Source organism: Stomoxys calcitrans, chromosome 3, assembly GCF_963082655.1.
Source record: "Stomoxys calcitrans chromosome 3, idStoCalc2.1, whole genome shotgun sequence".
Classification (NCBI taxonomy): Eukaryota; Metazoa; Arthropoda; class Insecta; order Diptera; family Muscidae; genus Stomoxys; species Stomoxys calcitrans.
Genome location: NC_081554.1, coordinates 148,448,496 through 148,461,715, shown reverse-complemented (window position 1 = coordinate 148,461,715; position 13,220 = coordinate 148,448,496). Strand labels below are relative to the sequence as shown.

The following is a 13,220-nucleotide window of genomic DNA, read 5'->3' as shown; positions in this document are numbered from 1 at the left end:
GGTATGTATTATTGTTTTATAATAGTCTGGTTTCCTTGCTAGAAGAAACGTTGAGGAAAGGGATCAAATAAGACTGAATGCGCTCTACTCCTGTACACAAAGGAAAAGCCTGACACGGGATATCAGTGAGCACAACACACACTGGAACATTGAGATCCGATTTGTGTGGTGTTCATTACTGTCACGAGCTGCTTAGCTGCGAGCTACCGGACGCGTCCACAGGTTGCGGATAGTGGAGTGCTTCATACGGAGTAGCTGGAACGGCAGTCGCGGTATCGAGCGGAGAGTCGCAGTGAGAGTCCGGGCAGCATTGGCTCTGGCACAAATACTGAGTGCCTATTATGGTCGATATGACAAGGCGGGTTATTGGCGCCTTTAAATAAGCAATGACCTCCCTGTTCCCGCGGCGATTGCTCCTTTGGACCGGAACGAACTTGCTCACCTACAGTAGCTTAAGGAGAATCGCCACCTCCACTTAAAAATGTGGCTACGACAAATACACAAAGGAAAGGGATTTGGACTTAGTCCGGGGACAGTATACTGCATTTTTTTGGATTGTGGTTTTCTGCAGTGCTCAGTTCAGGAGCAAAGAGAAGTACTTCTAGAGTGGCTCTAAATGCCATGTACGATTGTTTGCCATTAAAACTTTATGGGGTGTGCGTCAATGAAGGTCGCTCTCAGTCTTAGAGAGTCAGGATACTGAAGTTCCTCAAACTATGGACATTCTTTTGTTTTGTTGGGTATGGCATGGTGGCAGGCCATATGGATTATGTTCCACTTGAATCCTTCCTTGCTTAAGGGCTGAACATAGTTTTCCCTGAAAGGGAATACCTCGTCATTCCCAGGATCTTTTGTATACACGGACGGGTTTAATTGGATGAGGTTACCGTGGGAGGAGTCTACATTGAGCTTGAAATAAGGGAAACCACTAAAGACGATATAGAAGCAAGACTATTACGGTATGCACGAACAGTCAGGTGCTGAAGATTCTGTCTTCAGGCCATGTGATATTGAGACTGCTAAGGAGATGCAGAAGTATTCAAATGATGGGAAATCTGTCAGGCTTTGCTGGGCCCCGAGCTCATGTTACTGAATCAGTGAACCCACCCTGTGTGAGCTCTTTGTTAGTTGGAACCTTTCTGGCGACGAGGTTTGCAGGTTGGCTAAAGTCTAGTGACCAAGTGTTTCACGGAACGGGACGTCACTTATCCAGGGACTGAGGACTCACGATCTCGAATTGCTAATCTTTTACGTCGCGTTCGACACGGAGGGAGGCGAACTTCTACTGGGTTTTCGTTGGCAGGGAAGGGATGGGATTATGTGTTAACACTTCTTTCCCTCTCTTCTAGGGATGAACACAATGGCTGCCTGGATAAAGTTCTCACATATGAAAATTTCTCTCAGGTAACCGTAGCGCAGAGGTTAGCATATCTGCCTATGACGCTGAACGTCTGAGTTCAAATCCTAGCGAGAAAATCAGAAAAATATTCAGTGCTTATCAGCTCCAAATGCTGGCGGCATTTGTGAGGTACTTTGCCATATAAAGACTTCTCCCCAAATGGGCGTAGGACGCCGTTCGGACTAGGCTATAAAAAGGAGGCCCCACCATTGGTCTTAAAAATGAATCGGATAGCGCTCATTGATATGTGAGAAGTTTGCCCCTGTTCCTTAATGAAATATGCATGTCCGCCTGCCCGCGGTATGTTGGGTTGCCCCGGTAGCCGAGTTGGTAGCGTGGGTTCGATTCCCGCCAAACGCCTTAATCTGTAGCTACTGTGTTATCACAATGGATTTAAAATTGTCTATGTGTGTCTGTAAAGGACTGCCACTCTTACCTAACGTAACCTATAGCAGTGTGTTGTATTATATCTGTTATCTGCTTAGTTCTGCTAATATCTAGATCCAGACTCGGCGACTAAAGGGATCAGGGTATGAGACGAGTAGGATTAGCTGGGTAATTAAACAGGTGTTGTGTGGTCATAGGCCACAATCGGGACACATATTTCGTACGTTGGCATCAATCCTAGCTCAGTGGGAGTTGAGGCGGCTGCATTTGACGAGACGCAATTGAACCGAAACTGTTGTGGTTTCCTGGGGGAGGTCAATCTCTTCATATTTTGTCTTGTGAGGATTTTGGATCTTTTTGTTTTCTTCGGTTTCTTTTTTCCCTCAACTAATTTAAAAAAATGGAAAAAGTGAATTCTTTTAAGAAGCCAAATAGGGATTCAAATAAAGGAAAATGGCATGTAGTTTTTGAAACGCTACTTTCATCGGATAAGTCTGGAAAATTTCCGATTCCCTATCTGCATGAGGCATGACGACACAAATTAGCCAAGATCTCAATCAGGTCAAGCTTCTTGTGACACTTGACATATCGAAGGCCAAGGCGCCTCTACCCCCAAGACTGAAACGTTGAATTACATATTGCTTGTGTATAGTGATAATAAGTACCAGCACTTCAAAGGGTATTGAATCTCCGGCACTATTTAACTTCTATCTATAATTTGTTACATACTATTTTGATTACTATTTTGATTTGGATCCAAATGATACTCGTCATCAATCTATGCTATGGGAGTCACAAGTCATGCACTTTGTAGCTATTTAATGCTTTTGATACCGTATCTGCATATAAATGCTGTTTAAGTCCACCGTTAAGCAGTTGCATATACTAGATGACGTTGTTGTTGTAAAGTGTATTGTACGCCATTCTGCATTCGTTGGCTATGCTATGCAATATCAAGCTGGAAGTCCATTCAGACGTCAGCAATTCTTGGTAGGTGCCTTGGTAGCTAATAATTTGGCAATTGTACCGTATATCCCATACACGAATGTCTTTTTGTCGTTTTAAGCACGAACACTGAGGTAATACTTGGTGTTTTTTGTTTTGTAATCGCACTTACCTCTTCCTTTAGCTAACAATAAATCTGATTTCATTGACGTCAATTGGAAAATATCCAAAATATCCTTTAGTGAAATTGAGAAACGATCAGCTATAAATTGATAACAAAAATTTATTAATAATCAGACTCTTTGACCAAACGAAAGGAACCATGGAACTTACCCAATGCCAAGGCCTCTGATAAACCAACTAAACTTACGCCCAATATGGTTTGCAGTATCAAGTTTACTTTGCACGCATTACCAACATCTGCTAAAGTATTGATACGGGTAGTGAAACAATTAAACAATAAAAGCAGGAAAGGAATGTAAAAAATAAAAAAAAAGAAAAGAACAAAATGCAAATTAAGCAAAAAGGAAAATGTTAAGCAATAAATTGTAATAAATAATATTAACAACAATCACAAGTACACAACATAACATAAAGCATAGTGATAGAAGTGCATTAATATCGGAAACGAAGCCGGCCAAAGAACCAGAAAAGTTGGTAGGTGGTAGGCAGACAAAATGCAACAAGAAAGAAGAAAAAACACAATTACGTTAAAATTATTTTGTGACAAATATTGTGTTGGCAACATGAAATAATTCAACAAAGGCTCGAGAGAGAGGGACAAGAATGTCCGAACAAGTCGAAACAGTCTTCAAAGCTTCTAAAATTGTTGTATTTTTCATTAAACATTTGAATAGGTGGTCTGTGTTTAATATTTTTCTCTCTCCCCAACTTTTGTTCATTTTTTGTGCTGTATAACGACATTTCAGCTTTACAAACTTACCTCCCAAAAAGAATGTATTTTTGGCAATTGTTTTGAAGCAGGACTGACATTCATCGAACACTGTTCGATCACCACCGGCCAAAATGATGAGCATGCCGTTTTCTGCTTCTTCGCGGGTGCCATGAATTTGTACCTCCAAATAGCGGCCATTGCTTTGCGTAATACCCTCGGCAATGTCCTGTGATGTTTCCGGATCTATTGTTGACATCTCAACATAGGCTTTATTGCATAAATCAGCACGTAAGACACCGCAGTTGCCAAACACCAACTAGAAAGTAATTTTAAAAAAGAATTTAGCAACAACAACTTTTTTTTTGATAGTTATCATTTGACTACTTACATCTTTCGAAGCTTTTGGATCGGAGACACAACAGAAGATAATATCCGCTGCATTGACCACATCTTCAGGTGTGTCTTTGACATCGGCCCCCGCCTCTCTAAATGGCTCGCATTTAGACATTGTACGATTCCACACCACAACTTTGTGTCCAGTACATATCAAGTCTTTAACAATGGTAGATCCCATAATGCCCAAACCTAGGAAGCCAAATGTCAAATCTGAAGGTACAATATCACGTTCGGCCAATGTCTGTGAACGCGTACTCATATCGATTGTCTGAGTTTCTGGCACCCTCACATGTGGACGTTCCAGCAAAGCTATTGAATTATTATTACGACGGGGCGGACTCGCATGACCACCAATGTGGGCCAAGGCTTCTGTGATAATTCTACGTCTAGGAGAGGCATGCTCCTCTATGTAATCATTGGTGATATGTGGCGGTGTGTTATCGTTACGTCTACGTTTTGCGGTTGCCGGCGTTTGCGAGACTCTACGTTTCGTTGCTGCCTTCGATATGGTGGATTTGGATTTAGTACTCGGTGCAGTGGAAGCTTTAGCTTTTGGCACTCTTTTAACAGGTGTCTTGGTCACTGTTACCACACCGCCAATTGCGCCCTCAATGTCGGAATGAATTTCTCCATTGTTGTCCAGATTATTTGCATGTGTGTCAATGGTGTTCTCATCTTCAGTATTAAAACCATCGCGAATTTTATCAAAATCAGCTTCTGTGGGTTGGCTTCGTATGCCAGTACTTTTGCTAACGATTCCATCGATTTCGGTTGGATCGTCTATGTGCTTTGTAATGTCCTCCATTGCCTGGCGGAACGATGCCGGTTTGTTTAATTTGGATAGTTGATCTTTCCATGGCCCTTCGAAGGGTTTTAAGTTGGCGCTTTCAATCCAAGCACTACAATATAGAATTGAGCATTTAAATTATAGATTATCCAAAGATGAATAGAAAACAAATATGTATGCTTACAAATTACGCGATCCAAAAAAGAACACACATTTTGAATTGGATTTGTGTGCATTTGACAGTAGCTCTATTGGAGGCTCTACAATCTGAAAATTGAAAGAGAAAAATATACACAGATGTTAGAATAGCATACGAGTAAACAAATTAAAACACTAAAAAATTAATTATAAATAAATACTACATCCTTATGTAAAAAAGATTTCATTCGAAATGCATAAATTGAGTTTTTTCCCTATTAATGCCATAAAGTAAATACTGTTGCCTATAGCGCCGAATGTTTTCTTTTCAAATCCCGCCGAGAATATCAACATAGATAATTAAATCGTCCCCAGGACCAGTAAAATTTTCACCGGCGGAACAACAGTCGAAGAGCTTGGATCATTTATTCCTTATAACTTAACATCGTCTCATGCCACAGAGCTAGCATACATCTTAGACAAGCGGAGGGCAAATACACACACACACACTATTGCACTTTGCAGTTACTTGTATTTGGAAATATTAAAACAGAAAATCTAAAACTAAAAGTATCAGATGAGATTTCCACAAATAATGGAAAAGTGTCATACTATGGTTGGTGTTGTGGTATCTTCTGGCTTTATACATAAAATATATGTGTACACATATAGTAATAAAAAATATGTATTGGGTTGCCCAAAAAGTAATTGCGGATTTTTTAAAAGAAAGTAAATGCATTTTTAATAAAACTTAGAATGAACTTTAATCAAATATACTTTTTTTACACTTTTTTTCTAAAGCAAGCTAAAAGTAACAGCTGATAACTGACAGAAGAAAGAATGCAATTACAGAGTCACAAGCTGTGAAAAAATTTGTCAACGCCGACAATATGAAAAATCCGCAATTACTTTTTGGGCAACCCAATAAATTAAAAGAAATAAAAATAAATTTAAAAAAAAAAAAAAAATTAAAAAAAAAAACAAAAAAAAAAAATAAAAAGTAAAAATTAAAAAAAAAATAATATAAAAATAAAAAGTAAAAATTAAAAAAAAAATAATATAAAAATAAAAAGTAAAAATTAAAAAAAAAAATAACATAAAAATAAAAAGTAAAAATTAAAAAAATAATAAAATTAAAAAAAAAATAAAAATTAAAAAAAAAAATAAAAAATAAAAATTAAAAAAACAAATAAAAATTAAAAAAAACAAATAAAAATTAGAAAAACAAATAAAAATTAAAAAAATAAAAAATTGAAAAAAAAATAAAAAATTAAAAAAAAAATTAATAGAAAAATAAATAAAAATATATATAAAAAAGTAAATAAAAAAACTTATGAAAAAATGAATAAAAGGAAAATAAAATAAATCAAATATTAAATAAAAAATAATAATAATATAAAAAAATTATTAAAATAAAAAATTGCAAAAATGAAAAAAATATATAAAAATAAAAAAATATATATAAAAATGAAAAAAATATATATATATAAAAATGAAAAAAAAATATATATATAAAAATGAAGAAAAAAAAATTTACACATATATATATATATATATATATAATATAAATAAAAAAAAATACAAAAATAGAAAAAATTATTGTTTGTTTCTCTTTCGATACGAGCTGAATGATCGAAGATACAAATGGAAAAGGAAAGCCAAAGGTAGCAACAAACACCAACCACTATGGGATCCCATGGCAGCCGGTTGTACGTACCGGATTGACCCGATGGAATCTTCATCGGCAAGGGCTGCCGCCTCAGTGTACGTGTTCGTCTTTTTTCGTCATGGGAGAGGCACATCCCGGAGTGCCTTCTCCGTATGCTTTTGGTCCGTGCCGGGATTGAAAAGAACCCCGGACCCTGGTTCTGTTCCGTTTGCCAGAACCGCCTTCATCATCGGTCAGTGTCGGTGAGGTGTAACAGGTGCTTGGAGTGGGTACATTTCCGTTCTTGCTCTGGCCTAACTTCGCTACGGGAGTATAGTCATACTGGCTATGTCGCTAGGTGCTGTGCGAACACAGCCAGCAGTGGGTCACAAGCGTCGCCGTCGTCGCCTTCGGCGTCCTCGTCGTCGGACTATGTGACCCCCCCGACCTCTCCCGTACGGCAACTTATGCAAAGACAGCACCCTAGCCCTACTATTGCCAGGCCAGTGTCGGGAAATGTATCGTTCCTGCAGTTAAACTGCAATGGACTGCGAGGCAAGATTGATGAGATTGTGGATTTTATGAGTCGGAAGAGCATATCGGTCGCAGCGATCCAGGAGACAAAGCTGACTAACACCTGCAGCTTGCACAGTTGTCACGGCTACAATGTGCTACGTAAGGATCGCTCAAGGAATGGAGGTGGGGGATTGGCCTTCGTTATACACCATTCCGTGCAGTATAGACCTATCTCGCCTGCGCTTGACGCTAGTGACCCATACATGGAATGTATGGGGGTAGCAGTCAAGTCTGGTACTGCCGAGATAGAGATATACAACGTGTATATACCGCCGGTTGGCAGCTGTGTCCCGATTAATGGCCAGGCCTACAGCCCCGACATAAGTGGGTTGCTATCTGGCCATAGTCGTCTGGTTCTGGGGGATTTCAATGCACATCACTCGTCATGGCATTCTCCCCTAGGCAACGACCAGCGTGGCATAGCTTTGGCAGAGCAGATAGATAGCTCCACGTTTTGCACGGTGAATGGGGATGCCCCCACTAGGATTACGAGGAGGTGCAGCAGCTCGCCAGACATCTCAATCGCATCCCCTGATCTCCTGAGTGACGTATCCTGGCAAGCCGTCATCTCTTTGGGGTCAGACCACCTCCCCATAATCCTCACCATCGACCGACCACCCGACTTCATAACCTCTGAGCGCCGAACGTTCATCAACTATAAGAAGGCCAATTGGACTGGCTTCAGAGAGTATACCAATCGCCGCTTCAATGAACTGCCACCCCCCTCTGATGTGCTTGTGGCCGAGAGGAAATTCCGAGACATCATCAACGCAGCAGCCGCTCGCTTTATACCAGCCGGTCGAATACCGCAAGTGCGACCCAATTTCCCGGCGCAAGCAGTGGTACTCGCAGACGAGCGTGATGGGATTCGTGCTATGGACCCCGCTAACCCCAGAATCAGCGAGCTGAGTCTGGAAATAAACAGGGTAGTCAACGAACATAAGCGGAATTTGTGGCTGGAACACTTGGAGCAATGTAACTTAGGCACCGGTGCAGGCAAATTGTGGGCCACTGTTAAGTCTCTCTCGAACCCCGGTAGACGGGACGACAGGACCTCAGTCACTTTTGGCGAGTTAACCGTGACTGATCCGAAGAGATGCGCCAGGTTGTTCAACCGTCAATTTATCGTGCATCCCGAGAGAGACAGGGCAAGGAGGAGAGCCATTCGCCGTATTCGTGGTCTCCGAGCCGATGAACAGCCATCACAATTTACCGTGGGCGAAGTTACGAATGTCATCCGTGGCGCCAAATCTTCCAAGGCGTTGGGCCCCGACGGAATCTCTACATTGATGCTGAAGAATCTGGATTTACCTGGAGTTGAGTACCTTACCACTGTCCTTAACCTGTCATTGAACACTCTTATAGTTCCCGATGTCTGGAAAATGGGCAGAGTGATCCCGCTACTGAAGCCTGGTAAAGACCCGAGTTTGGGGGAGTCGTACAGACCGATCTCCCTTCTCTCACCAGTGGCTAAGACGCTTGAGGCATTACTCCTCCCGAGCCTCGTAGGAGAATTTCCATTCGCCGAGCATCAACACGGATTTCGGAGATTGCACAGCACAACAACAGCTTTGCATGCCATCACCACACACATTTGCCGTGGCTTCAATCAACCCAGGCCATGTGATAGGACGGTCCTCGTGGCATTGGACCTATCGAAGGCATTCGACACGGTCAGCCATGCCAAATTATTTGAGGACATCGCCAACACGTCCCTCCAGCCAGGCCTTAAACGTTGGGTCGCGAATTATCTGTGTGGCCGCCAGTCATTTGTGGAATTTAGGGATACGAAGTCAAAACACCGTAGAGTGAAACAGGGAGTTCCCCAAGGCGGGGTGATATCTCCGGCTCTGTTTAACCTCTACCTTTCCTCCATCCCACCTCCTCCAGACGGCATAGAGATCGTATCATATGCGGACGACTGTACGATCTTGGCATCAGGCCCCCCACCCATTGATGACATCTGCGATAGGTTGAACGTCTACCTCAACGAGCTTGTCTCATATTTCGCTGCAAGAAATCTGAAGATATCCGCCACCAAATCTTCAGCCACACTGTTCACTACAAATACGCGTGAGGTGAATTCTGAGCTGACTGTGATGGTCGATGGAGAATTGATTCCGACCATCAAGTGTCCCAAAATACTTGGCGTCACATTTGACAGCTCCTACACTTTCTCCCCACATGCCACAGCAATCTGCAATAAAGTCAAAAGTAGAAACAAGGTCCTCAAGTCACTCGCTGGCAGCACTTGGGGTGCAGACAAAGAAACCTTGTTGACCACGTACAAAGCAATTGGCCGGTCTGTGGTAAGTTATGCAGCGCCAGTGTGGTCACGTCAGCTTTGTGACACGCAGTGGAATAATATTCAGTTCTGTCAGAATGCCGCCCTCCGAACTGCGACGGGCTGCCTCCTTAGTTCTCATGTGGACCACCTCCACCAGGAGACAAAGATCCTACCAGTGCGAAGACATAACTACATGCTGTCTAAGCAATACCTTTTGGGCTGTTATCGCAGAAATCATCCAAATCATCATCTTGTGGATAGATACCCACCGCCCAGAAGCCTTAAGGTAGATCTACATGATCTAGAGCGTGAGGTCCAGCGCTACAAGAGAGAACCTCTAGATCAAGCGGGTCTGAACAACATTCATGCAGACACGGTAGCAGACGCGTTAACTGGCTACCGGGTGAATGTAGTCCTTGGAGAACGACCGCCACCCATTGCACCCGAAGAAATCGACCTCCCCCGGCAAACCAGAGTGATTCTGGCTCAATTACGTTCCGGCAGATGCAGCCGCCTCAATTCCCACAGAGCTAGGATTGATGCCGACGTGCAAGATGTATGTCCCGACTGTAACCAGGGACCGCACGATACACGTCACCTGTTTAACTGCCCGGCCAGACCCACTCGACTCAGACCCAGATCCCTGTGGACGCACCCCATCTTAGTCGCGGAGTTCCTGGGTCTTGACACTCAACAGAATCAAGCAGACGAAAGATAGTACACAATAAACTGCTACAACAACAACAACAACTATGGGACGCGTTTCGTCTTTGGTTAGAACACTTTTTAACTATATAAGGTGTGATGGCTTCAAGGGCCGTGCGTTGGTATTTTGTATTTAAACTATAAAATAATCATAAAAATAAAAAAAGAAATATATAAAAATTAAAAGAAATATATATAAAAAAAAATAATATATATAAAAAAATAAAATAAAATTAAAAAAAAAATAAAGTAAGATAATATGAAAACAAATAACACGAAAAATATAAAATAAACAAAATTAAATTTAAAATTAGAAAAAAAAGTAATAACAAACCAAAAAAATAAATAATAAAAATTCAAATAAAATAAAACAAAAAATATATATAAAAATAATAGAGAAAAAATAAAAAACAACATAAAATAATATATAAAAAAATAGAGAAAAACAAAAAATGTAAAAAAATAAGTGAAAATAAAATGTCAGAAATTCAGTGCTGCTCAAAAAATCCTTAGTTAATTTCCATTCTATGACATCCATTCCGCAACCTAGTACCAGAGTCTGTTATCCCCGGCACGGGATAACTATGAGTACCACGCAAACTGGAAGTTTGAGCTTGAATCTGTGTGGTGTTTTTCGTCATCCGGAGATGCTTATCTGGGGGCTTACTGGGGAGCGCGTCCACAAGTTGCGGATAGTGCTATGCTGTATACAAAGCTGTTGTAGCTACAGTCGCGGGCAATCAACGATATCTAGTGGAGTCTCTGTGAGCGGCCGACGCATCGGATAAAATATTGAGTGGCTATGATACTCGATGATAGGGCGAGTTATTGGCGTCATTAAATCACCAATGGCCATCATGTTCTCGCGGTGCTCGGCCGTATGGGCCGGAACGACCTTTTCTATTGTAAGAGCTTGAGGAGGATCGCCAACTCTGCATATAAAAGTGGCTACGACAATAACAGATACTTTAGCCGCGAAATTTAGGCATTGAATTAGGAATCGTTTAAACAAGCTGTCATTTGCCGCACCTATTCTGCATATGTGCACCCCTAGTACAAAGTGACCCGTAATATTGGGTTGCCCAAAAAGTAATTGCGGATTTTTCATATATTTGGCGTTGACAAATTTTTTCACAGCTTGTGACTCTGTAATTGCATTCTTTCTTCTGTCAGTTATTAGCTGTTACTTTTAGCTTGCTTTAGAAAAAGTGTAAAAAAAAAGTATATTTGATTAAAGTTCATTCTAAGTTTTATTAAAAATGCATTTACTTTCTTTTAAAAAATCCGCAATTACTTTTTGGGCAACCCAATAATACCGATTGCCATACTGCCTTTCTTCCAAATTTATTGATTATATACTATTAGTAAATATATAATAAATGTTAACCGCAAGTCCGGCCCTGTTCCGCTGCTGTTGTTACCCAAAAATTGTCTGCATTGTTATTGCTTTTGTGCAACTACTCAAATATATTACCTGCGTGCCAATCGAATTGCATGCATGCACTTTCACACATACTCTTGCGCATCTCTGTCTGGTTGCTGTCTAGCCACTGTCTGTGCTAATAGACTGGGGATGCACTTTTGTGTGTGAATGCAAGTACATAAACATTTTTTGTACATGAAGCCTTTTTTATACATGAATGCAGTTGCATTTTTGGTTTTGCATATAACATTAGTCTTTTTCGTAAGAAACAAGCAATTCAATAAAGTTGTTCAATTCGGAACTTTAATTTTTTTTTGAAGTTTGTTGTTTCTTATTTTCCTTTCGATCAACCTGTAAAAAATATTACATGCTCAAACAATAAATATGAAAAATATTGCAATTTAACAACTGCATCGGAACGAGCTTGTTCCTCATTGGAAGCTTGCCAAAGATTGCTACCCCCACATGACAGTATGTGGCTACAATTTTGTTTCTCAACAGCATCGAAACCATTTTTTTTAAGTTTCACACACAAGATTTTTAATCTTGTGATTATAACATATCAAATTTTATTGGTAAAAATATAACATATACACATAGTTCATAAAGTCTGCGTTCATGTGACAATTTCTTTTTTAATGATTAAAAAACAACATAAAAAAATAAAGTTAAATTTTGTTGTATATGTTGTATATGTTGTTTCTTTATATTTCTTAAATTAGAAAAAAAACAAAAATACAAGTTTGCTTTTACTTTTTTGTTCTAACTGTACTTTTGTCTCATAAGAAGAAATTATGACAACCAAAATGTCTGCGTTCTTTGTTTACTTCGAAAGTACCGTTGCTTTTTATGAAGCTTGTTCTTATTTTTGATCAGTTTCAGTTCATTATCATAACAAGTGATAGTTACACGTGTTTTTTTTTTTAATTTATAAATTTGGAAACATGGAAACTAAAGGAAAGGAAATATGCATATCTGAAAGAAAAATAATTATTAAACTGTGGAAAGGACAAAGCTTTAGAAATATTGGTGAAACAGTTGGAAGAACGTATTCTTCTATCCAGCGCCTAGTTAATAATTACAAAGAAACCAGCATTATAACATCAAAGCTTCGGCCTGGGCGTCCAAAAAAATTATCCGTTAGAGAAGAGCGCAAAGTGATTAATATGGCAAGCAACAACCCTCGTTTAACATCAACCAAAATTGTTGAAAATATTAAACAATGTTTAAAAAAAGCATCTGTGCCGAAACTGCCAGAAAAATATTACATAGAGCTGGATTTCATGGAAATGGAAGAGTTGCTCGAAGAAACCGTATATTTCAGTCATAAACAGACAAAAGCGGATTGCATTCGCTAATACTTTCATCAATAAGCCTACTGAATTCTGGAAAGAAATTATTTTCTCCGACGAGAGAAAATTCTGTATTTTTGGCATTAAAGTTCGACAAATAGTGTGGCGCAAGTCCGGGACAGAGCTGGAAAAACAAAATTTCGGTGGAGCACGGTGGTGGTGGAGTTATGGTGTGGGGTTGTATGGCTGATAGTGGAGTGGGTCAATTAGAATTTATTGAGTCCAAAATGGATAAATGGGGTTATCTCAGTATTTTGAAAAAAAAAAAAAATTGAAACCAAG

At 39.9% G+C, this 13,220-nt stretch overlaps 1 protein-coding gene across 4 annotated transcripts in view; it reads right to left on the bottom strand.

Moving 5' to 3' along the window:
• LOC106084722 (cytokine-like nuclear factor N-PAC) overlaps positions 1-13,220 on the bottom strand; it is a 62,793-nt gene that overhangs the window by 7,150 nt on the left and 42,423 nt on the right. For 2 of the 4 annotated variants that reach the window (XM_013248615.2, XM_013248613.2), the window contains exons 3-7: positions 4,994-5,076; positions 4,015-4,921; positions 3,675-3,942; positions 3,065-3,154; positions 2,904-2,993 (exon numbers count right to left, since the gene is read on the bottom strand). In XM_013248615.2, the coding sequence (XP_013104069.1) occupies positions 2,904-2,993; positions 3,065-3,154; positions 3,675-3,942; positions 4,015-4,921; positions 4,994-5,076 (1,438 nt within the window). The remainder of the gene's footprint in view (positions 1-2,903; positions 2,994-3,064; positions 3,155-3,674; positions 3,943-4,014; positions 4,922-4,993; positions 5,077-13,220) is intronic. The other 2 variants (XM_013248616.2, XM_013248614.2) reach the window with 1 other exon arrangement.